We start from the raw sequence: 26,450 nt of genomic DNA on the forward strand, positions 1-26,450 counted from the left end.
GTCTTTGAGAACAACAGAAAAACTTTATTACCAGAGTGAAAGAAGAAAAGTGCTCAAGAATTTAGTTAGAAAGACAAGCTGCAGCAATGCACAGAGTGCTTGGTAAGTGCTGGAGTTCCCTCAGCCCTGGAACTAAGTACATGTCACCATGTACTAATCATGAAGCTGCAACATGCACTTTTACACCATAGGTGTCCTAGGCCACATCTGGAAGACAACAAAACCAAAGACAGACCTGGCATGGGCAAAATCTGCTGTTGAGTCATCTAAAGGAATATAAAGTGAACATCTTAAAGCCAAAAATGTGCACCATTTTCTTTCACTTCAAACAAGGACTCTTTCTCCAGAGCTGTCAAATCTGCCAGTACCCAGTATAATGATGCCAGGTGGTACATCTCTTTGCTTTGCCAAAACACCAGGTCACAGAGTTGGAAAAGGAGATCATAAAGAAGTCAGAGGGTTGCTATTAAACTTGCCATACCATATTCAGAATATCAGAAATTTCTAGTCCACACTTGGCTGGTCAAGATGAGACAGAACAGATCCAGTCTGCTGGATCTTAACAACCAATTGTTAAGGTTGCAAGGAAGTTGAATAGCTGGAAGTTCACAGTGAAGAAAGGTGTATCAGGGAGTTTTGGTAAGGTTTCTCATCTCTGCTATGCAGCAAGTGGAAGGGAGTCTCACCCACAGGCCTGAGGCAGCTAAATGGCTACTAGTAACACAGCAGGTAAAAAACGCAAATCATCACATCTTCACGCAGCAGGTCACATCTTGTTTCTCCCCATATATTAATAACATATCTTACAGTTTTAACACAGAGATGCCAGTCAGAAAGGATTCTAAAACATATTTTAGAAAAATCCAATTCAAATGGTTTTAGCGTAGGCTTCCACACAGTGTGATCTTTATGTACTGCAGTCCCTGAATCTAAAGCTGCCAAAACCCAAATCCAGCACCTGAACCCATGAGCTCTACCACATGTCATAACAGCAGCTTTAGGACAATTTGACAATTGTTTTTGGTCTATCTAGCTGTAGTGTGCCAGCTGGGAAAAACACTTTCCAAGACAACTACCGCAGGAGCTGTGGCATAGTGCATTAACTTAGTGACTGTCAGTACGCACCCAGAAATCTGAGGAAAGTTGTCATGACGGTTTTAAATTATGTGAATGAAGATTTGACTCTCAAACATCCACTGTGGTCAAGAAAGTCATCAACTTGCAAGCTACTCGACTCCTGATTTGAAATCAGTTTCCTTACAAACTGAGGAAATGAAGTGACTGCAAATGAAATCAATCTTTGTTCATTTAGGGGAACTTCTTGAGGCAATTACCTGTGAAGGAATATAATTCAATCTGCAGGCTATACAAACTTGCAGGAAAAAAATCGTTAAAATACTAGTGAGTGCTGACAAGTAGGACTCTGTACTAGCAGAGAGCTGCTTTGAAGTACAAAAGACCACACCCACCCCAACCCTTCTCAAAACTACACAGGCACTGGTGTTAAATACTAAAGGAGTGAGCAGCAAACAACTTGGAAAGATGTAGTAATATTATCATGGATGTTAGTGTAAGCATGAAGATTAAGAGGCGGTGAACAGAACAGCAGGAGTCTCCAGAACTGACTGGAGATGCAGCATTCAGAACCAGAGGAGTAGTTCCCCCAGCTCCACCCAAACCATGGAGATAAGAAATGTTGATGTTCTCCCAACCTGCTTAAAGATCTCCTCTTCCCAAAGAAAACCAGCCTTATACCAGGTCTGCAGGCTAGTTTAGGTAGAGGCAGAGGAAGTGGTGACAGGTGTCTGAAGACTTTGTTACCAGATCTACAGCCTAGAAGGCAATGGTAGTAGCCGACTTGGGTATGACATTGTGAGCAAAAGCCAAGGCTGATATGAAGTCACAACTGGTGAACACCAAGGTGAGTGCACAGAGAACACAAATCTGAACAAGTAATGAAGATAACAGTCCTCATGAAAGAAAGTTGTCAGCACCTGGAGCTGGACCTGCTGGTTTACCATTAAAGGCATGAGTAAGTAAGAAGATATGAGTGTCTGGGGCCCATGACAGCAACTGAATGCCCCTGACAGGCCCCAACCATCCTGGTCTCTGCAAGGACACTGCTCAAAGCTGCAGAATGCTGATACCAAGGAAGACTGAGGCGAGTTTCCTTTGGGCTTCTTAGAAGAAGCAGTAAGTGAGAAAAAAGGCAGATGGTTCCTATAGGATCATTTCAACCTCCCCTCTCTATCCTCCAAGTATCACCTTCTAGCCATAAGAGATGCAGTTGAAGGAGCTGTGTCTTGAACTACATAGCAGGCAGTCCATTACCATAGATTAGTATTCAGCTTTGGCAACATGATCCTCAACCAACCTATTTTCTTAAGGCCTCCAGCAAGTAAGAAATGAAAAGAAAGCCAGAGCTACAAAATTACCATAGAAAATGTCAAAGTAGAAACAAACAGAACTAGTGACACTAAAACTGTAATCAGCATTTAATTTAAATGGAAAAGGCTCATACATGACAAAAGGTTTCATATTACTTACAGTTGGTGAAGAGGTTTTGAAGGGTCTGCAATTTTTTTTTTTAATCAAGCATACACAGAGACTTCTGGTTTCAGAAAACCAAGAAGGTTAACAATTTGGGGATTTAAGTACACTCTAGGTTGCACGGGCTCTGAAGTGGGAAAACTGAGCAAAAATTTATTCTAACATATGTTACACAGCATGATACAAACCTTCAGGTTAGTCTTCTAACCTCTCTTCAGTGTTTAACATTAATTAAAATTAAAGTTAACATTTTATTAATGGTGAAAGACTGCAATCAGTATTTGGAAAGCATTCCACAAAACTTTTAAACTGTTCGTATTCACTGACAAGGTATTATTCCTGTGTGATTTCTGTAATGAAAATATTAACTAAAAATTCGATATAAAAATACTTTTAACAAAGGTTTTATTATCATTGGTTATACATACATTACAAAACTCAAAAAATAATTATATTTAATGAAAAGAGGATGAAACATCTTACATGCTATTCCATATAAGAAATCTGATTTGTTTAAGGATAGAAAACCAAGTCTAATATCAGAGGTCAGTCTGCCAAGGTGGTGTCTTCTATCCACTGTGGACCGTATTATTGTACCTGAGGACTCCCAATTCCCCTGGTGCTGCTGCTTGCCTGCATTTTTACATTCTTCATCCGACAACAAGCAGCTTCAGTAATTCCTCTGCAAAATAGTAGTCTGCCAACAGTGCTGTCCAAGAGCAACACCCAGAGGCTAAATATACTGCTACAGCAACACTGTGCATTCTGACCAGTTTCTTTCTGAGGAGCATTGAAAACCTTCATAAAGATAAACAACAATTTCCTGTAAAGATAAAGAGCTGACAAAACTCTTTCAACAGTAACAACAACAACAACAAAGTGTTGTCGGCAAACAAACCTTTTCATGAAAATCACACCTTTATAGCTACTGCAAACAACATTTAATGATATATATATATCATTATATATATATTTATATATATATTATATATATATAAATACCATTCTACCTAATGATATATATATAATGATATATACACACAGTGATGTTGAGCAAATAAGCAGTAGTTTTTGTTATGTGTGTGTATAGTATTTTGGCTGGCAGCAGCACTACAAAGGAGCAACTAGAAGGATGACTGCTCTCTACAAAGCCAATTCCATTTTTCAAAAGCAGAAAGGCAGGAAAGAGGAAGGGTGCTCACCATTTCTTTCACCAGTTCTCAAAGCAGTACACTGGTTTTTTTCCTTAAATCCTGAAGGCAGTTGCTCTGGGAACAACTTGTCTATGCAATAACAACAAAACTCCAGCAAAAAAACCCTAGAGCATCTTTAAGAGGAATATGTTATCTGGAATCAGAGCATGAAGAGGGATAACTGGATACAAAAACAACTCACTAAAGTTTCATCTTAAAGATCTCTGACATCTAACAAGACTAATCTCTGTAAATTTAAAGCCTACATAGAGAAAAAGAAAAAGGCCGACAAACTAAGAATACCATGAGTAATATCACACTTATCTCCCCAAACACTTAATTAGAATAAAATATACTTAAAAGAAAACACAGTGAAGACTGTATAATCACAAAACATGATTGCACCTACCTAACCTTTTATATTTTGAGATTTCAGATCAGGTCAATGATTTCAAAACCAAACAAAACCAGAAGTCTCAATCAAACACCTGATGGAAAAGTTTCTCATCCATTAAGCAGAGTTTGCTCCGTTCTCCTCAGTTGATCACTTTTTTTTTCCTCATGTCTTTTCTCAGAATCATGTTTTTTATGTGGCTCATACTCTTTACCTGCTTGCAGTGAAACTGGAATTGCATCTACTACAAGGAAGCAATCATTCCTCAGCACCTGCTCAGGCATCAGTCTGTTAGAGTAGAACAAATTCAAGAGAAAAGATTTAACTTTATCATCCTACAGAGGGAGAAGGATTTCATAGGTAAGCAAAACAAACTCGATTACAAATTAAAACCAAGCATTTGATGAACACATCTTCTAAGTGCTTAGGGCTCAAAGCCTTCACAAGATGTTGTGCCACAGCATTCCCAACAGACAGCAGCATTGACAGTCATAATGCTCATTATGAGCAAAATACAATCAAATGTTCAGCACTAGGTCTGTCAACCTGGTGCCAGTAGATTTCACAGAAAGCATAAGGTTTTGAAATTTTTGAAATATAAATTCACTGAACCACTATAAATTACAGAAATACTCAAATTGGTCTTTCTACTGAGAAGGAACAAAACAGGTGCCATTCACCTTCTATAACTTCATCTTTTAATTTTTGTCATATTGTTTCATCACTGTACAGGAGCATGGGGGAAAAGAAAACCAAAGTAACAGGCTCTAAATCAACAGCAGCTATTCTGCTATTAACCCATCACTTACACTTAGGCTCTTTGGATTTATCAGAAGAGATTATGTGCCTAAATACTTAGCACATTAACAGCACTAGACTCCATAGACAAAACACAAATCCACAGCTGCTACACATATGCTTAAGCATCAGCTGTTGAGCAAGAAAGAGAACACACTGGATTTGGACAAGGGGACTACTAGAAAGACAATCTCAAATTCTGATCTAGAGATCTAGGTTACTAAACCTCAATTGGAACAGAATCTTTCCATGGGAAGGCTTGCTTGTTCACAGTCTCCAAGCCAGCAACATTTTTGACCAGGGTCAATATTAACAGCAAAGCACAAGATACCTGTACACCTCTCATCTATCCCTCTTTCACCCAGACAGAAGAATCACTGTGAAGCAAAGGAATGTACACGAGTAGTCAAAAACTTGAAGACAGAAACAAGCAATTTCCAATTCTTTCACTAATTATCAGAGTGACTCTGGAGAATTAGTCACTCCCCAAATAATCTGAAATCTGGGTTAAAAGATGGGGTCTCAAAACTGTTGATCTTGCAGGCATAAAGGGTTGTTCAATATTTGTAAAACATTTTAAATACTCAAAGGAAAATCTCTAGTTAAGGGGATGTGCAATGAAATACCGGAGTGAATCATGACTACATACTTCCTCTGTAAAATAAAGTGAGGAAAATCTGAGCACCTGAAGAGCTTGAAAAGCTTTGTACTTGTGTATTTGCATTTCAAGATACTGTCAAATGTCTATCAACAATAAATATCACCTTCTCACACTTAGGAAACTGAAAATTGATTCCACAAGGAATACTGCTGTAGGACAACATTTCATCTTCTTTACTCCATTTCATTTTGTTTGATCTTACTTACTTTTTTTTTTCAAATATGCAAAACTGAATGCTGAAACACTCTGAACATTGAAGGCTGACATAGCTAAATGAGTGGCTGCAAGATCTTTCCACTAAACATTACCTTTCCTCAACAGTTACCTAACATTAATATCTCAGTTTTAAAGCTTTATGTTATCTTCCTGTGGCAGTTTTGCATTTGTTGAAAACAACAAAAATTTTGCTAGTTGCAAGTGTGCAATTCCTCTGGGCACGAGATTGAGATGGAAGGGAAATTACGGTCTGTCAAGAGCCTGCAGATGGGCATGGAGATTAATTCCGAATAAGCTGATTATAGATAAAGCACTTTAAAGCAAAATAGATTTTCCCCAAGAACTGGGACAAGGATTAACAGCCAGAGGTCTAAAAGATTCCCCAAGAAACAGCTGAAAGATATTTGTTAGTACTACATTTCTTAGTAAAACCCTCATCTGTATTTCTGAGCACTGCAGGCAACACAGATTGCTTACTGGCGGACTTTAGTGGTGAGGCACATGCATGTACATGCATGCAGGATGAATCCTTAAAAACAAAGTAAAAATCCAATGCTGCTTCTTTTCATCAGGAGGAAAAAAAAAAATCAGAGAAATTCGCTCTTATTAAAAGCTGTAATATTAATTCATGCCTGCTAAAAACAATACCAACTAAATTAATTAATTGTTCTTGAAACAAAAGCAGCTGTTTGCACTTCAGAAGGTACCTGTTACAGAAGAATACAGAAATACAATGCCCTGAAACTGGCCAATTAAACTTTGATTTGTATCCTTCAGACTTTATTTGTAAAGCATTGTCACAGCAGAAATTTTATGGAAACCAGAAGTGAGCCGACAAGTTTTAATGTCCCAGAAAATCTTTCCTAATTCCTTGGACAATTAAGTTTCCCTTATACATGAAAGAAAGTTAGGGATTTTTAGTATCTAAGGATTATTATGCTTAATCCTGAATGCTGCACTGGGCAAATGGCTCTGTACAAATTTTGTGAAATACATTTAAAACCCCCTAGCTGGCCCTAATGTTCAATCACGAAGTACTGAATCTTCTTTCCTATAGTATTGTGTGTTTCATGAGAGTCACTTTAATTTAAAAAAAATCAGGCAACTGTAATGAGCTATAAGATGCACATTTACGGGATCACCTTTCTGCTCAAATGCTGCATGTTTTATTATTCTATTTTCCATGGTAGTGTCCCACTGGAAATAATTTTGCAGAAGGATTTGGTAGACAGTCCTGTGCGTTATCAGTCATGTTTTCATCACTGAAGAACATTGTTGAAGTGAAGTTGTTAAAAGACATACTGTAGAGGAGTCATCTAATAAAGCAAGATTATTTGCAGTACTATGTTATACAGTGATACACAAACTACCCTGCCAGGACACTGAAGCTGTGTTAGTCTGGGACTGTATCATGACAGTTTCTTAACCTAAACACAGTAAACAGGATACACTAAGCTCATAATGAACACAACTCCAGTAATTTAACTCCATCTTAAACAGTCATCTCTGTAAAGCTGGCAAATCATTAATACACGAGTATAACCAAGAAAGAGGAATTTATTATTTGGTCTTAATTCCTAGCCAGAAGACTGAAAGATTATGGGAATGACAGTTATACAAGAAAGTAAACCCAAGGAAATGCAAGCACTCAAGTAAAGAATGCACAGAGATGAGGGATAAAATTGGGTGCCCATCCAAGAGAAAGATAAGTTAGTGAAAGAACAACTGCAGAGTTGGAGACCCAAGTTGTGAAGCATGAAGGTGCACAGATCTTATTCTCAAATAGTCACTGGGACACTGGAACAGGATAAGTTTCAAAAAAAGGGTCTGAAAATAGAGTTCAAGGGAAAAACAGCTGCTGGCATAAGGTAGAGAGAGAATAACAGTATTGAGAGTAGAAAAACGAAAACACAAATTTGTATCATGCAGGGTTTACTTATATCTGTGCATTTGTTTCAGAGGTATAGGAAAACTTGTTTCACAAAAAAGAAACCAAATCCAAAGAGTAAAGGGCACAGTACAGTTTTTTAACTGCATTTAAGTGATTAAAATGGAATTTGGTGGTTTTATTAATGCTCAAGCACTGTGCTGTCATTATGTAGTAAGACAGATGAACAAAGTCAACTTCCTGACTTCAGAAAAGATAGATTTCTAATTCAAACACCTCCTTTGAGGCTGAATCTCAATGACTTATTCCCCAAGTCTGTAACTTGGTGTCATTCAATTAATGGTAAAGAAGTTGCTCCTTCTGAGGTCTGAATTTAATATTAAGAAAACTTTGGGGCTTTCTACCTTCTCAATCATCATTTTATTTGTGCATTCTATCTAGAATTATGCAAATAGTCAATTAAGAACATTTTTCAAGCCAGCACTTAAAATGAAATATTTGACTTTAAAATTTGATCAACCACTTCCAAACAAGAGCAGTCTTATCTTCCTCATCTGACAATTGACATACCATGGCAACCACATCTACCTCAGGTGTTCCATCTTCTTATATGCCAAACTCCTGGTTTTGAATGCAAAGCTGTAATAACACGGGTGGGTTGTTTCCCTTTAGTTAGGAAAAGCAAACATCAGTCAAGAAGATTCACCAGGTTTCAAATGAAAATGGATTAATACAATAAAATGGCAAGGAAAGACTGTTTTCTAATTTTAAAGCAGGGTAAAACATGCAAGCTGCTCAAGTTTCCCTTACACAGAAACAAGAGGAAAAAATAGTATCAGAAGAAAGTGTTAGAGGTCAAAAGAAATAGACATTTAAAAATATGACGCAAAAGTACATGCCCAAATTATGTTACATAATCCTCTTTAAGAAATGTTGAGGGGTAAGTGTACTCTAGCAGACAAATATGAACTCTGTACCCATAAACTAAGTATAATCCCCCCAGTCTTCACTATTGCCCAGAAGCGCGGACGAGTACCGCACTCTCCAGACAATGCCTGCAGGTTGAGCTGAAAATTCCTCTACTCTGAACAATTACATAGAGAGCAAAAGGAAGCATGTGTTTTGTCAGTGCTGGGCTCTCGGGACACAGATCAGCAGAGAACTCGGAAAAATCACTGTCTCCATTTTTGAAGTGTCTGTGCTGCTTAATGAGGGAGAACACAATTTTGGATGCCTAACATGAAACTGGCAACTGCGGAATGTAATATTAAGACTTGAGCTAGAATTTTCCATCAAATGATCAATGCAAGACCAAGTCTGAGCTGAAGATTAGTTACATGTGGGGCAATCTGAAATTCAGCTGGCAAATTTGGATGAGGGTTCAGAATGCCAATCTTGCTGCATCCCAGATAGTCTCTTCAACCAGAATCAGTAATTCATTTCAGTCTTTGTTTCTCTGGGGTTTTCTGTTTGGTTTGGGTTTTTGTGGTTTTTTTACTTTTTTTATTTTTTTACCCTTTTTTACACTTCTACTTACAAAACCCTTTAGAACAGATTATCTGAATAATGGTAGTAGAAGTATTCTAACTAAATCCTACAATGTTAGTAAATTATAAAAATCTACATCAAGCTACACTTTAGCTCATCTACTTCATCACTTATTCATCTGAGTAGAAAAATTACTTAATTTTAAGCAACAGCTTCCTAAATTGGGAATAAAGCATAATGAAGAGTTACTTTTATATGAATCAGCTTCATCTTCTCAACCCAGGTAATTGCCAGTGGCTACCTATCAACTTGCACTGTTAGGAAGTGTTTTTAAAATGCTGCAGCACAGAAAGCATTACTGAAGCCATCCCTGTGCAGATGAAAGAACTGCCAGTATTTCCCAGGAAGACCCCCATATACCTGGAGCTCCAGCTGATACTCAGTGAACCAGTTCCAATACATTAACTGCTCATGCAAAATCGCTGCATGGGAACATAAGCACTTGCTGGGTAGCTTGTGGCTTTTCAAGTTTGGGAGCTTTGAACTTTTCCCATTTAGAACACATGGCACTGCCAGCCTGAGCTGGGGAGGCAGCAGTACAGTGCCAGAAAAAGACATGGAGGAGATGCTGTCCAACATACCACCTAACGAAGGAAAGTAGGCTGCTTTCTCCTCCCTGGCATACCACACACTAAGAAACTATTAAAGCTCATAAGGTGGCAGAGAATACAAATTGCAAGACCTCTCAGGTAAGAAAAAAACTTTACAAATATACAAAGACATTCAGCACTATTTTCAAGAACTTTATTTCTGCCAGCTTTCCTATTTTTTCTTCTCTGACTTTCTGCTCTTTACCTGGAACTAATTGCTTCCCCATTCCTGCTTTCCAGCATATTTTAGAATTGTCTACTGTCAAAATAAGAGCTATACCCCAAGTTTCTATCCTCTTCCATGACAGCAGCCAGCACCAGCTATAGACAGACTGGAGAAGACTAGTTTGCAGATTGCCAAGAGTCCTTGGTAACACATCAGTTACCAGTTACCAGCTCCATTTGTGATCATGCAGAAAGTACAAGCCCTGAGCAGTACTGACACCTTTGCAGAGAAGGCACACACTGGACCCAGGCTGTGAACCATGGTGAAACTTTCCTGTTCTATCATGCAAGCTGCTTATTTCAGCACAGCCCATACCTGCAGGAAGGACTAAAGGGAAGGACAGTCTTCCTCAGCTCTTGTAATTTTCACAATTACACCATCTGTACTGAGTATGACCTTTCAGAAAATTCAGCTGTCAAAAATTTGTAAGGTTCCCTGTCTATTACAGTTGGAATTTAATTTTATGTTAAGTGGAAGGGGAAGTTTTTTGATGTAATTTCAAATTCATTGTAATCATCAGGATTAGGAATAGCAAAATTTGTGTATAATTCTGACTATCATACCAAGCAACAGTAATCTACTATAACAGGATTTAAAACCTGCTTCTGTATCACAATTCAGAAATTGAACATATTCTCAAACACATATTTTACTCAGTCTCCTTCCTGGAAACCCAAGTGAATCCCCTAAAACCTAATCACTGAGAAAGGTGTTCCCTTCATTTATGTGACACACCAAATGTTCTAGCCCTTTGCCTACTTGTTTCTTAAATCAAAAAGCTGTTTTTTTCCTTCTGATTAGCTAATTACCAATAAACATAAGAGCAACATCATTCATCTATGAGCAACACCAGGTTCTATAATTCATTCACTTTTTTCTCTCATACACAGGCACATTTTTCATGTCGCCTCATTATTCAAGAATCTTTTTCCCAATAGGTTTCATCACTGTATCTTATTTTAAATCCCTCTTGGGAGCTTACTGCCCCTTTACAGTGTTTGAGGCACATGTGCAAGTTCTTTTTTCCCTTAAGCATCATCAGAATAATTATTGCATGATCAAACAAACAGCAGCGAAGCTGAAGTGAATATTACCAGTGAAGCTGAAGTAATATTTACATTCTTTAAACTTCTCTGAGGGGTAGTGGGGAACCCTGAAAACTGGGACATTGACTTCTGTCACCAAAGAGGAGGCACACGCATTATCAACAAAGTTGGATGTTAGTTATACAAAACCAGCACAGTAGAAAGAGATGGACAAAACTTATCATGCTGTGAACAATACCCGCCACCGGAGGGAATAAGTTAAAAGCATAGTGCCATGGCTGGGGACTGAAACAGAAAAATTACTACATACTGACTTTTTCTTTTCTTTTTTGGTTGCTCGGTTGGTTGGGGTTTTTTGGTTTTTATGCCATGCAAGCTTGGCCTCAGGGCTGTAAAACTTCCACATTTAAAGGCAAAACTGAATTCAGACAACTGTTTGACATAGTTACCACTTACTTGGAATAGACTAAATTAATGTTTCTAAACCAATCTGAAAAACAACAGACAAAAATACCAACACTATAACATTTTCATACTTCCTCAAGGTTGTTCTTTTCAGTCAGCTTCCATTGTGTTTGGGCCTTTAAGCTTTTCACAGTTTTCTTAACTGATAATAAGTTGTTAATATTGGGTCTTCTATTCAGTCATTCCTCTGCCTGCTTTTTTGAACTAGGAAGAAAAGAAAAAAATCAGGAAGTATTAAAGCTTTCTATTTTGATATGCTTTAGTCCAATGCATTAGACAAGCTGCCTGAAGCCTATTCGAATTCACCTTTTCAGGGTCTTGCCCCACAGAATAGGGGGTTTACTGTGTTTCGTTTTCATTACACTAATAATCTTCTGAAAAACCAACATTCTACTTAGAGCTCAATCCCCTTAAATTACATACTACTGATTTGTCATGAATCCAGAGATTCCAGCTTCCACTGCCTTATTTTTTAAGAAAGTATCTTTAACTGAAATGAAGCGTTGGCTAAAATGTACCACTGGAAATCTGAAGCTTTAACCCAACCTACCTCTCATCACCAATATACCCCTAGAATTTTCTCATAAAAAGATAGAGACATTTATCAAAAAGAAATTATGTGAGAAAAGGTTACCTGTATAGATCAGTGTCATAGAAATAGATAAGGCATAAACAGACCTCAGCACTGGCCAAGTATCTGTTTCGTATGACAGTGATCATACTTTGCTCATGATGAACTTTACACATAACTTTATTGTAAGTATTTATAATTATTCCCTTCTCTGCTTCATCATGCTCCTAGACTGAATTACATAGAGGGAGATTAAATATTAAGAGTCATTCTTCATTTATACACAACAATATTTAAGATGTAAAACCTTTACTGAGAAGTTCCATTGTTAATGAAAAAAGTAATTTATCAGATTTTTCACTCTTTTCTTATGGAGGTTCTAAAAGGGCAGTTAGCAAGTCATCCAAGAGTTTCAGTAGAATAAAACTGATTGGCACTTCTATGCAGAAGTCCAATTTCACATTCCACATGCTACACAAGAATTCTTTTTAAAGATACCACAGTTAAATAGATGTGGAACATTAGAACATGCAACCAATGAGAGTCACTGGTTCTATCACCAAGAGCAGTCACAAGCAGACTAAACTACTGGTTTATTGTTAGTATGATGCTACATCAAAGGACAGATGCAACTTTTGCTGACATGACCATTCTCAGGCGCAACAGGGACTCTCATTGCAGAGACAAGGAAAATATCTCAGCATCAGCAAAAGAGAATGGAGGAAGTGCTTATCAGAAAATATAAATAACTGAGAAAAAGGCTAACACTATCATAGACAATTATTATCAGTAAGGCAAGAACACTTGCCCCATGTAAAATGAAAGTGATGAAAAACTGTTCATCTCTTAACACTGGAAAAAGTAAGTTTATCCATACACATTCCCCCAGAGAGGAAATCCCATTATTTTAATCAGAATTTTCACGTGTATTTTCAACACAAGCACCAAAACTTGGTAAGGCTCAAAGAAAGCTTCTCTGCACATAGAGAGGGAAGAACCAGTTTTCCCAATATTTCTTATTTAAGCCAGTTGTACATACAGCTAAGTTCTTGTAATGTGAAGCTGTCCTTTCTGCCTGTTGCCTGGAAAATACATTCTTTTGTCTCTGGGGAGCAACCCAAGCGGCTTCCTATCACATTTCCACAAAATCAAAGAAAAATGCTGCCTTGTAGCAAATATTTTGTCTGACACATTAAGAAAAGTTTTAAACTGAAATCAAATATGTGTAAAATATACAAAAGTCGTGACAGAGCTGGCATGATTAGAAGTTACATTTAATTCTATATCCAGTTCTTCAGAAACAGTCAACTCAACCTTTTTGAGAATTTAATCTGCACTGCCAACCACTTCACCTAAGTCAGAAAATGCTTCTAACATCAGGTTACAACACTTCAAAGAGCAGAAAGAAACAATCAGCCTTGCAATTGAAAATAAGAAATTAGCAAGCAGAGAGCAAAACCAAGTAAGAAATGCAAAGAGTTAGCACTACTGGAAATCTAATCAGGATTTGAGTCAGATCTCACCTCACACTTGAGTAATATACCAATTTCTAGAATTAACAGAGTTAAGATTCACTAGGCAAAAGTAAAGTTGGTTCTTGCCTTGACTGGGTTTTATTTTTCTAATCTCATTTTGTTTTTTATCAAAAATGAAACCAAAGAAGAAGAATCCAAATCCTCCTGAGTTTCATGTCAAAAATCAACATGTGCTGCCCACACAGTGGTGCCATTCCTATATGGTACAGTCTGACATAAAGACACATCCTGGGTTCTATTTCACAGTTTATCAAATGTGAAATAAGGTTAAAGATTTCACCAGGAAACCATAAGTGCTTTCATAAAAGTCAGAAATAACTTTGCTGGTGCAGAAGGTGCCAGAGAAAAATCAGTAAAATCAACTTATAATCACACTGAATGTTGTTTTTAGCAAAGTTTTGTTGCTCATATCTAGAGAAGAAGAAATATTACACTGGTAAGCAGAATTAAAAAAGAAATATGGTCCTGTATTTAACAGGCAAGATACCAGTCATAACAGAAACCTGCAAACCCCACCTTGTTCATTTACCTATCAAGCTTGTGTATTCCACTAAATACTTGAAAATATTTTATTGTCTTAACCTTAATGGAGCTAAAAAAAACTTTAACAATGCAAGTTCAAACAATGTTTCTTCCAAAAGCCTGGAGTTGCATACTGGAAAGAAGTCATACAGGCTCTGAAAATTTCCTTGTCTGCCATTGACCCATTTCCTATTATATATACTCTCACGGTATATATATATACAGATGCTACAGTAGATTAATTTGGATTCAGAAAGAGAGGAAAAGGAGTATCTATTTAAAATAAAGAGAAGGCAAACACTTCAAAGAAACATTTCCTTTACATGATTGTTCAGTATTTCTTTTTTAAAGGAAGTAGAACTTAAATTGCAACAGAAAAATTCCATATCAAAAGTCAAAGCGATTAAGAAGGATAAACGAAAATTCCTTTCTCGGTCTATCTACCAGTGCTTTACCAACCCATGCCAAAAGTCTGTACATTTCCTCTACTTCTGAAGCATTTGCAGAAAAGTTCAGATTTGAAACCAAAGTTCATCACTATACTGACAAATTTGAGCCACTTTCATGCATGCAGAATAGCACTCAGAATTGCAATCACAGAAACCCACGTGCCAGTTTGTTTGCCCCCTCTAATAACTGACATGATTATAAACATTTGTAAGTAATTATATTCATTAACACTGTACTCCACATGACATGCACCAAGTCTACACTGCTGCTGAGCATTTATCATCTGGTCAAGGAACACTGATACTCATAACAGCATCTGGCCACAGTAAATGCTCCGGGTACAATGAAATGCAAGAGCAGAAAACTTATACACTAGGAAAGGGCACAACCCTTGTGCATTACGTACAATATACATGGGCAGGAAGGCTATGTTGACACAAACTGAGAACATTTACATGCAAGTGTGACAGGGAGATAGGGAAGCTGGGCCTGCAGGAATGGGGAGAGAGGAGCTGACAGTCTTTCCAGGAAGACTAGGAGTCCTAAACTGAGCAAAAGCACAGAGACAGGAAAGTCACAGTTACCTTCCTACTTCACATTTTCTCCATAAGCAGAACTCAATGGATGGTGATCCACTTGCACCACCCATCTCCTTTTATGAGAAACAACCCACACCCAACTTCAATGCTCCAAACGTCTTACAACTCAGAGTGGGAGACACAGAGCATCAGAATGGTATTGCATAATGGTAGACAATTTATTTGCACAAATTCTCCACGCTCAACATTTCAATGAGGAAGAAAAATCTATTGTATATTTCTCTGCAGCCTGTACCCACATCACATCCGGTCAGATGGGCTGTTTCTTTGCAGCCAATCTCTCATCGCCACCTTCAGCGGCATTTATGAACTAGAACCTTTTAAAATCCGAAGTATTTCTATCCAAAGGTCTCTTGAAAGGTCTAATTAAACCATTTCAGTCACACAGTGAACAGATAGAAAAGCACACCCCAAGTTATCCTTCCATAAAAGTACTGACATCTATGCTTTCTTCTAAAAGGACATCTTTTGTATAAATTCCAGCTCACTGCACCAAGAGTGAAGGTAAAGTAACACTCTATTCCTCAATGCATTACCTTTCCCTCTGTATTGAAGCACTGTCATTTAGAGCCACCGTTCATATGCACAATCTCCCTGCCATAAGTAGTTGGCCCTACTAATGCCTACTCCTCACTACCTTGGTTAGACAGTGTCATACTTCATCATGTTCAGCAACAAGAAAGAATGACTGTTTGCGTTACCTTAAAGATGTCACTGAACCGGTCAGCAAGAATTTGCATAGTTGTGTCCATATTATATCTGACACAATTTAGTTTCTTTGTTTTAACACACTTGCACTCAAAGAACTGTTGAAATACCTCCTGGGTCATATGCTTCAGATTCTTGACCATAAATCATCTCCAGAGAAGTTGTCAGCTCCTGTGTTTCAAGTAAATCCAGAAAAAACAGTTTTGCAAACAAGGCGAATTCTGTGACCATGTGTTACCTACAAAAATCAAGATATTTAACATAGAAAAAGTTAGCACTATCTGCTGGTATAAAATTATTTTTACTACGAAGGCCTCTTTCTATGTCCAGTGAAGTATATTTTACATTCCACTTTCCTTTGAGATCAAGTGCCAGTATGTCTACCAGAAAATGCAACGCAGAAAAGGATCTCAGAGATCATCAAGTTTGATTTTTGTTCCTTGAAAACATGGAAGAAAAAGGCACCACAAAAAGCTTAACAGCTCATAAGAAGTCGTTTGTGTTCTAGTTATTTGTTCCCTGTGGACTTTAAAGTCATACTCATCAGGATAAAGAACAAAATGGAGTTCAACTTATAATGCTCCTTATAGAGCTGCTCAACTTCAGAAAACAAAGTGAATTTGTACTAAGAAATAAGGTGAGCAGCCGAGGAATTCTTCTGATTGTAAAGTCACTTGTCAGGAGCCTTTTAGACTCTTGAGCAACCAAACAGAACACCAGGTAAAATGACTGAAGTCATTTCCAGAAGCTGGAAAGGGGCAGCAATGGCCTCCCCTTGCTGAGGGCTGCAGATACTGTGAAGGTCAGGAATTGACTTTAACCAATTTTGTAGGACTACACACGATGATCCAGCAACCAGACCTAGCACTACAGACACACCACAGCAAAAGTTCAGATTGGAGCCAAAAGAATAAGAATTTCCTCACATTATAATACAGTGACCAAAAAAGGAACCAAAACAAAACAAAAAAAACCCAATCCTCCACTGAACAGTATTTTATAAAAATTACAAAACCACTTTCATAACAATAGCTACTACAATGAACAACATTCATTCAGTATAATAGACTGTTTCAACAGCAATTTCCTACTGAGCCAAGTGACATGAGCTTTATACAAATCTGCTTGTCTGCAAGCAAATACCAGGAAAAGGTTTGTGCTAAATTTATGGAGGCTATTGAAATCATCCAAGTGCACAACAGAATTCTCTCACATTTTTCTGAGTAGATGGGATTCAGTACACCAGGATACACATAGACAGAAAAATGGCACAGCAAGGTAAAAGCCAGGTTCAAATGGAACAGTCTGAAGGAGGGAGGAAAAAAAAATCAACCAATTTAACAGCAAACAAAAGTAGGTAATAGAGCAGAGAAAACTGCTCAGTAACAGTTTCATATCCAATATCACACTCTGTTTACAAAAATAGTAGCAGTAATCACACCAGGACAGTATCTGCACATATTCCATCAGGCTGTCTTCAAGGAAAGAATCCTGTAAGTTAGGTCCTATTTCATCCCATTTATTTTTCATACTTTAAACACATTTCTCTAAAACACTAGCAACTTCATCAGCATAGGGATACAGAAGCAGTTTCCAGAAGGACAACAAACTACCATATGAAGATGGCTCAGTGGCCTATGTGCACTTTTCCCAGCCACTATCTCTAAGCATGGTAATTCAAAGGGAGCAGAACAAGCTACTACACACTATCCATGAGATAAAGGAAACTTGCTTACAGATAGATAACAACTGTTCAGCTCACACCCTAGTTTGCTTTAGGGTAATTTATGTGTATACCCCCACTCTCGGCTTTCCTCTCAAGCAATGCAGTATTGTCACTTGGAAAGCATGGAGCTTATCAACTGGTTATTTCAGTCCTAGCCAGGTGAACCCAACTGTGGCTGAAGCTGTTTGAACTGGCCAACAACAACTCTCACCAGAAGGTATAAAACACAAGTCAGAAGAGATGTCTGATGAAAAAGAGAGTTTGCAATACACAGGCTCAGTGAAAGGCGCATTAGCTCCCAAAATTCTCCTCTGAGAGATATGGAAAAATATTTGTTTCTCTAGGACAGCACAGCATGACCACTTCAGCTCTATAAAATTGCAAACAAGGTTCTCATTAATATTTGGTAAACACGTATTTCACTTTCCCTATATGGGAAAGCTATTTTGGTCTTCCAGCTCCAAACACAAGAGAGGACCATCGACACAGTTAAGCTAAAGCTCAACATTTAATTAACACACTTAGCAGCATTTCAGTACCCCTTCAAATATTTTCAAAACACTCTTAAAATTTCACTTCTGTACAATTATGTAGAAGATGCTTGATGCCTACCACCTAGTGGATTCACACAGTATAGCCTTTAAACACTCACAAATATCCCAAAACCAACACAAAACAGAAAAAAACATACAAACAACACACTACAACTTTCCTCTATCTGAAGGAGCAGGACTCTCACAATGCCTCTAGTGATAAAAAACCATGAAATGCTACCTATGCAGTATCTTTTTACAATTAGATACCAATCTGTATATCAGACTATAAAAAAAAGAGTATGAAACATTTTATTAATAGCATTGAAAAATAATTCCATTGGAAATTGAGTAATTCCATGAAAATTTGAATGCTTCAATTTATTAATGCTGCTCCAGTCTTATACAAACTTATGTGCAGACTGCAATCTTGGTGATTATTCATAAGAATTCAATCTCATATATGTGTGGATGAATAAATCCCTGGAATTTGTACAGACAAGCTGCCCAAATACCAACAACCTTTTTCGCCTCTCCACACACATTTGCACAGTCAAAATTAAGGCAAGTAATATTTCTGATATTAAAAAGAAGAAAATAAATTATTTCTAATAGCAAAGTCCAGTAACACTTCTATTGGCAAAGTCCTCTTCAAAAGTCCTTACTGCCTCTACAGAGCCTATTTCCCTATCTACATCCTTACTTTCTGGTTTTGGGTTGTCTGAGAGGGAAAGAGACTCTTGGTAGGAAAGCATATAATCAAATCACACAACACACGACCACAATTTACAGGATAACTGCATTGACTTTTTAATTGTAGGTTCTCTCATTAACAGCCATCTTCTACTAAATATTCTGTGCTTAGTGAAGTCTTGTTAATCGCCCAACACAGTACCATAAAGGAAAAGCTGTTCCCTAAATCCAGGATCTAGATAATAATTTCCCTCTAGAAACAAAACATCTAGGAGACCAAGATCACAAGTAAATTAAGTATTACAGGAGCCAGATGTACAGCTTACCTTGGAAGTGTTACCTAAAACTTCATCTGCTGCTGTCAGTCTCCAACTATAAAATGTTTAACATTGAAGAAATGCCCTCCACAGATTCTCAGAGTTTCAGAATCTATACTGATCAAAGCAATCTCCTTACCTGTAACACTCTTGAGGGCCCAGAGAGGGCACTTGATCCACTTCCAAAATTAATTCTTTCACTGCTGAATACAAGTTCTGCTGCACCTCATCTTGCTTGATAAACAATTCATCTCTTTCATCCTATGCAGAAAGCAAGTCAGCAACTCTCACCCAAAGAATGTAGAAAGTGATACAAAAAAAGCATTAATCCTTGCGAAGTATGAGCAACATAATACATGCCTGACTAGGAATGAGTGAAAAAGCTAATTTTTTTAACCTAATTTTTTTAACCTCCACTCCTATGGCATGACTACCTTGCACAAATACAGCACCCTTCACAGTGTAAAGATATGACTACATGATCAGAAAACTAAAGAAACGGTTTCTGCATGACTGTTGATAACAGTGGGAATCTTAACTGCCACTGAAAATTTAAAATGTCCTGGTTGTCCTGTAGTTTTTGATTGTATTACAGAAATTAGAATTTGGATTATCCACACTTTCATACATCCAAAATTACATCCACAAAATCAGACTGCAAAAGTTTTCTTACTGGAAAACAATGCTCTGGAATAAAAAAATCCTTGTCTTCTAGTAGGAAAAGCAGGTGAACTGTGAACTTCCTACTGATTATCTGCAGAAAAATTATTAAACTAAACGTAATTTTCTAGAAACAAAACAAAACAAAGCTTCCCTTGAATGACTGGCAGGATTAGTTCTGCTAATAGGAGAGGAACCCCATATTCATAACAGACAAGGTACCTATCAGACTTACCAAAACTAAACCTTTTTAAATGGATGAAAGAAGTTAAAAATCCATACTTGGAAGTATGCTTGCAATGTTCTTTTCAGAGTGATTTAACTCAACATGCTCATAGATATATAAAAACACATATGAACATGGAAGATCAAGCTGCAGCTTTATGGACCTGCTGTAAAGATTTGCTACTTCCTTCTACATCCATCTCCAAAAATAAAAAAGAAGTAAAATGATTGAAGTAGCTATAACATGGTGTCCTGATATGTGTTCCCTTCCCTATCACACACACACATGCTGCTTCAAAACCTTGGAAAGTCTGGTGTGGAGGGCAATTATTAGTGAGGAAACAGAAAACAACAGAAGAGTTAATCATAGCAGTAATACCATGGAGCCAAAGAACAGTCAAATGAACACCTCCTGCTAACAAGAAATAAATAATATAAATGTATCTGTAATATCAATATGTAAACGCAAACACAGGTTCAAATGTGGTCTTCAATTTGGTTTAATGAAATCTTAGAAATGGATGTAATCAGCAAATTTTAAGTATCCACCATAGACTAGAAATCTTTTACCAGTAACAGACAAGGACAGAATGAGATCCAGTGGTTGGAAATTGAAAGATGGACAAGCTCCAACTGAAAATAAAACCCCAAGTTGTAGCACACATGCTTTATAAACAGATTAGCAATTGAACAGTTGCTGTAATTCAGCCACACATTAATAGCCTGGATAATAAAAATCAGTAGATTAAGTTGTACTACAGAAGGTGAAGAGAATGTATTGCTTTAGCACTTAAAAACATGAAACAACAACAACAGAAAAGATTTTAATAGGCCCTCCTGCACTTTTGGCCATCACTGGAGACTTCCTGCTGCTTTTCCTGCATAAGGCAAGAGCTGGTTTGTAAACCAATTCTGTAACATGCTGCATAAAAAATAATAAGGACCCCTCATCATAAAGAACACTTTCCAAGACTTCTACAGAATGTTACTTCAAAAACTAGAGCAATAGACACTTAATGTAGCAGAAGATTCAACCAGGCAACGAAACTCCAGCTAATACCAGTTAAAGTACTAGAGAAAATTTAACAGTCTACACATGACTGAATGACTATCAAGGAGCTCAACAGATGGCTCAGGAGCCACAGGACAAATCTCCTTCCAACCTGTGTACATGGGACACTTCATGGCTCAGCTAATGCCCATTAGATAACTTCACAGAACATTAAGTACACAAGCAGTATTTTAATAGTCTGCTTTACAAAGATGCAAGCTCTTCACAGTAGTAAACATTACGATTAAATTCCTTTAAAACAGACTAAATGCTTCTCAAATTACAAAATTTAGTTCATTAAAAGAAACCCACAACAACAAAACCTACAACACAAACAACTGCACAAACAGCACCACACAACCATCCACCAGACTTGGTAATATCACTGCCAATCTGGCTCACCATCTTGTTTCTGATAACTAAAGCAATGCAAATGAAAGTCCACAACAGCAGTTTTTGTCTCCCTTTAGTGCAAGTTACTACTTTGCAGTATATGGAATATCTAAAGATAGGTCTGGCATCAACATCCATCCTTAAATTGTTCAAATTATCCCAGCAACCCCCACTTTTTTTTTTAATGAGCAACTGAATAGTTCCTCTTTTTTAAACATTAGCATGATTATTTTTTCTTCTTTCCCACCAAGAAAAAAAAAAAAGCTGAATATGTACACTACAGTCTCCAATAAGTTTCAAAACTGAAGTCACAAATAAGCGACAAATCCATACAACACTAACTACAGTGTCTGAGAAGTCAGTATGTATATTACACCCTATCACAATGAGTACCTACTTACACTGCAGTCAGGGGAACTTCTAATTTCCCCTGTTTTTTCATCTGTAAAGCTGCCATCCTTTCAGTAATACTTCTATAGGAGAGCTGGTAAAGTCATCATCACCACTACATTCCTCTTTGGACACAGAATTTACATAAAATTCTATTATTAGTTTTGAATGTATTTTAAGCATTTCCATAAATACCTTATAAAAAAAAATGTTCCAGTCTCCCATCTTCATTTTTGGGACAATATCTAGGAGAGACCCAGTAAAACCACCATAAACCAACTAAGAAAACACAGACAATGAAAACTGAAACAATGCCACTTACTCTGCACTCAAACTTTTATTGGGTGTACTCACACCTGGGATAGTTGTTTGAGATGCATTACATTTCCTCAAGCCAAGATAAGATGTTCACTTCCAAGAGCTTAAAAATAATGAGCCTCGTGACAGTGAGAGAGGGCACCAGCGCTTCAGGGAGGTTAAAAGAAGAGCACATTGCTTAGGCAACTGAACAGCAAGATATAACTTAGTAAAGCCAATTTTGACAGCTAGGTTGACAGATTGAGCAGAATTAAACACTCTGCTTTAGTTTAATAGCCAACTATTTCATCCATCTGTTCGGGTTCACTGGACTTCCTGTTTGGGTTCAGTGGACTTCCTGTACACTGGATTTACATGTACTTCATTTTAACTGAGCAGAAAACGAAGTCAGTGACATGATCACACTTGGTTGCACTATCAAAAAAGTCTGCTAGCCAACCTGTAGTCAGTATAATTTAAGCGTGTATGACAGGCAGACTGACAAGCACACCATTTACTGTGTGCATCTTGGACATTTCTTGTATTTGAAAATACAGTAGCCAAGACTCTGTGGCATGGAACAGCACAGAAAAGAGATTCTTAAAAATCAAAATTACTCTCAGCAAAATAAAAAGTTAAGTCATTACACTGCGCATTGTAGGGACAGGCAGGGCAGGAGAGGCGGAGGGGTGGCACTGTATGTAATAGAAGGCTTAGAATGTATGGAGCTCACAGTTGGCACTGGCACAGTTGAGAGCCGCTGGGTAAGAATCAAGGGGCAAAGAAATAACATGGATGTCATCATGGAAGTCTGCTATAGATCTCCCAGCCAGGATGGTGGCGCTGATGAATTAATCTTTGAGGAACTAAGGGAAACTTCCAGGTCAAGTGCCCTTGTCCTTATGGGGGACTTCAATATGCCAGAAATTAACTGAGAGCATCACACAGATGGTACAACCCAGGCCAGAAGATTCCTAAAAACCTGGATGACAACTTTATGGAACAGGTTATAAGGCAGCCAGCTTGGAAAGATGCTTTCCTTGATCTGCTGCTTGTCAACAGAGTGGATCTCATGAGAGAAGTGGAGATTGGTGTTCATCTTGGCCACAGCAACCACAAAGCCATCAACTTTAAAATCTCTGTTGACAGGAGGAAAAGTGCCAGCAAAACCTCAACACTGGACATGAAGAGAGCAGACCTCAGGCTGTTCAGGGAATTACCAAGTAAGGTCCCCTGGGAAAATGTTTTTGCAGGTGTCAGTGCCCATCAGTGCTGGTCACTTTTCAAACATGAACTCCTAAGGGCAGGCAATTCCCAAATGTCAGAAATCAAGCAGGCAAGACAGAAGGCTGGCTTGGCTGAACAGGGGTCTTCTCTTGGAAATAAGGCAAAAAGGAAGATGTATGCCCAGTGGAAGCAAGGTCAAGTGACATGGGAAGAGTTCAGAAATGCTGCTTGCCACTCTAGGGAGAAAATTTGTGTGGCCAAAGCTCAGCTGGAGTTGAAGCTGCCAGAAACATGGGGGACAATAAAAAGAGTTTTTTCAAATACATTAATGACAATAGTTGTCTTTTGTCTTTCCTCTAATGAGAAAAGACAACGCAGAAAGAATCGTGTCTTGCCGATACCATCCAAGGGGTCTTTCCACTGTGCCTTTTGCAACCAGACTTGTCTATCTGGCATTGGCCTCTTTAGCCACCAGCGCGCTTGTAGCAAATGTGGGTAGAGCCCTTCCCAAATCTTTGTTCGCGAAGCCCAGCCATGAATGGCAATAGGCAGTATAGAAATATCATCAGCCCATTACAGGATGAGGATGGTCACCTCACAAACAAGGACAGACAAAGGTAGAGGTGTTTAACACATTCTTTGCCTGTCTTCAACACAGATGATGGACCAAGGGCATCTCAGTGGAGAAACTGAGAGGACCATGACTGTGAGAATTATCAACTCCCAGTTGAACCTGAGATTTTGTGGGATCTGCTGCTCCAGCTGGATCCCTACAAGTCTATGAAGCCTGATGGGATTCATCCAAGAATCCTCAAAGAGCTGACTGATGTCATTGCAAAACCTCTCTTGATGATTTTTGAGTGGTCTTGGGAATCTGGAGAGGTCCCAGATGACAAGAAGTTGGCAAACGTCCCCATTTTCAAGAAGGACAAGAAGGAGGATGTCAGAAACTACAGGCCTGTCAGTCTCAATTCAAGCTATGGAGAAGATTGTTCTGGGAGCTGTTGAAAAACACCTGAAAGACAACAGAGTCATCAGTCACAGCCAGCACAGCTTCATGAGAGAAAAGTCCTGCTTATCAAATCTGATTTCCTTTTATGACAAGGTAACCCACTTAGTTGATCAGGGGAAGCCAGTTGATGTCATCTTTTTGGATTTCGGTAAAGCTTTTGATACAGCTTCTCACAGGATCCTTCTGGACAAAATGTCCAGCACACAGCTAGATAAATACATAATGGGCTGGGTGAACAACTGGCTCATGGGTCGAGCACAGAGGGTAATAGTGAATGGGGTCTGCCAACAGGACCAGCAGCCTGTCACTAGTGGGGTTCCACAGGGCTCCATCTTGGGCCCTGTGCTCTTTAACGTTTTCATAAATTACTTGGAAGCAGGACTGGAAGGAATACTGAGCAAGTTTGCAGATGGCACAAAATTAGGGGGAGCTGTTGACTCCCTCAAATGCAGGGAGGCCCTGCAGAGAGACCTCAACAAATTAAAGGACTGGGCAATCTCCAATCAGGTGAAGTTCAACAAGGGAAAGTGCCGGATTCTGCACGTGAGATGGGGCAACCCCAGATGTACAGACAGACTGGGAAATTAGATGCTGGAAAACAGTGCTATGGAAAGGGACCTGAGAGTCCTGGTCAACAGCAAGTTGACTACGTGTCAGCAGTGCCCTGGCAGCCAGAAGGGCCAACCGTGTCCTGGGGGGCATCAGGCAAAGCATTGACAGCCGGTTGAGGAAAGGGATTGTCCCACTCTGCTCTGCACTGGAGTGGCCTCACCTTGAACATTGTGGCAGGTTTTTTCACTGCAATATAAGAAAGATATTCAGCTCTTAAAGAGCATCCAAAGGAGGGCAACGAAGATGGTGAAGGGCCTTGAGGGGGAGCTGTATGAAGAGCAGCTGAGGACACTTGGTCTGTTCAGCCTAGCAAAGAGGACACCCAGGGGAGACCCCATTGCAGTCTACAACTTCTTTGTGAGGGGAAGAGGAGAGGCAGGCACTGATCTCTTTTCTGTGGTGAGCAGTGACAGGATCTGAGGGAATGGCCTGATGTTGTGTCAGGGGAGATTTAGGTTAGATATTAGAAAAAGGTTCTTCACCCAGAGGGTGGTTGGGCACTGAAACAGGCTCCCCGGGGAAGTGGTCACAGCACCAAGCATGACAGAGTTCAAGAAGCATTTGGACGATACTGTCAGGCACATGGTGTGACTCTTGGGGATGGTCCTGTGCAGGGCTAAGGGTTGGACTCGATGATCCTTGTGGGTGCCTTCCAACTCAGCATATTCTGTGATTCTATGATTCTGTAATTCTGTAATTGGTGTGGCACTGCAAGACAAGCATGATGCCAATAAAACTCTTGTTCTGTATCCTTTGCTTGCCAAAGACTTCAAAATACTTAAAACAAACTCCACAAGACCCTTAAGATGTCCTGCTTCCAGCTGCTACCTAATTATCTTGAAAACTACATTAATTCTTCAGGGAGCTCTACACTTCCAAACACATTCCCACTTGCATACCCCTTGCAGCACCTGGGCACTCTGGGGGATACCTGACATCCTGTAGAACTTCTGTCTGCTTTAATTTTCCCGATTTAAAATATTTGTGACACTGCTACGGCAACTTCCCCACTTCAGATAGCAGGATTTTTTTTTTACAACAGCATGTTCTTGGAAAGTTATGATTTCATGCCACCATTCCTTTGCACCTTATCCACCATTCCTTTGCACCTTATCTTAGGCAACCAGGAATAATGTCAGAATGGGTGGGGCAGCCTGGAGGGGTGTGGAGGGGGTTGGTTTCTGAACAAAAACAGTTTTTAAGCCACACATGAGGCCACACTGATCACACAAGAGGGCTACACAAATACTTGTGGAGCTACCAGAAGCAGCAAAGCGCTGTAAGCTCCTTTCAGCAGTATTTTGAGTATTTTGGCAGTGTAACACACTACAACTCATCATGCAGACATGACTTC

The 26,450-nt window shown here is 38.7% G+C and overlaps 1 protein-coding gene across 1 annotated transcript in view; it reads right to left on the minus strand.

Annotated features, from left to right (window-relative positions):
* Positions 1 to 4,153: 4,153 nt before the first annotated feature.
* STK31 (serine/threonine kinase 31) overlaps positions 4,154 to 26,450 on the minus strand; it is a 33,304-nt gene continuing 11,007 nt past the window's right edge. Inside the window, 9 exon segments of the mRNA XM_064644148.1 lie at positions 4,154 to 4,472; positions 8,271 to 8,366; positions 11,647 to 11,776; positions 12,252 to 12,373; positions 13,419 to 13,535; positions 15,954 to 16,077; positions 16,079 to 16,131; positions 19,369 to 19,397; positions 19,400 to 19,490. Of these exon segments, the coding sequence (XP_064500218.1) occupies positions 4,248 to 4,472; positions 8,271 to 8,366; positions 11,647 to 11,776; positions 12,252 to 12,373; positions 13,419 to 13,535; positions 15,954 to 16,077; positions 16,079 to 16,131; positions 19,369 to 19,397; positions 19,400 to 19,490 (987 nt within the window). The 3' untranslated portion in view covers positions 4,154 to 4,247.

This window comes from Pseudopipra pipra, chromosome 1, assembly GCF_036250125.1.
Source record: "Pseudopipra pipra isolate bDixPip1 chromosome 1, bDixPip1.hap1, whole genome shotgun sequence".
In the NCBI taxonomy this organism is placed as follows: Eukaryota; Metazoa; Chordata; class Aves; order Passeriformes; family Pipridae; genus Pseudopipra; species Pseudopipra pipra.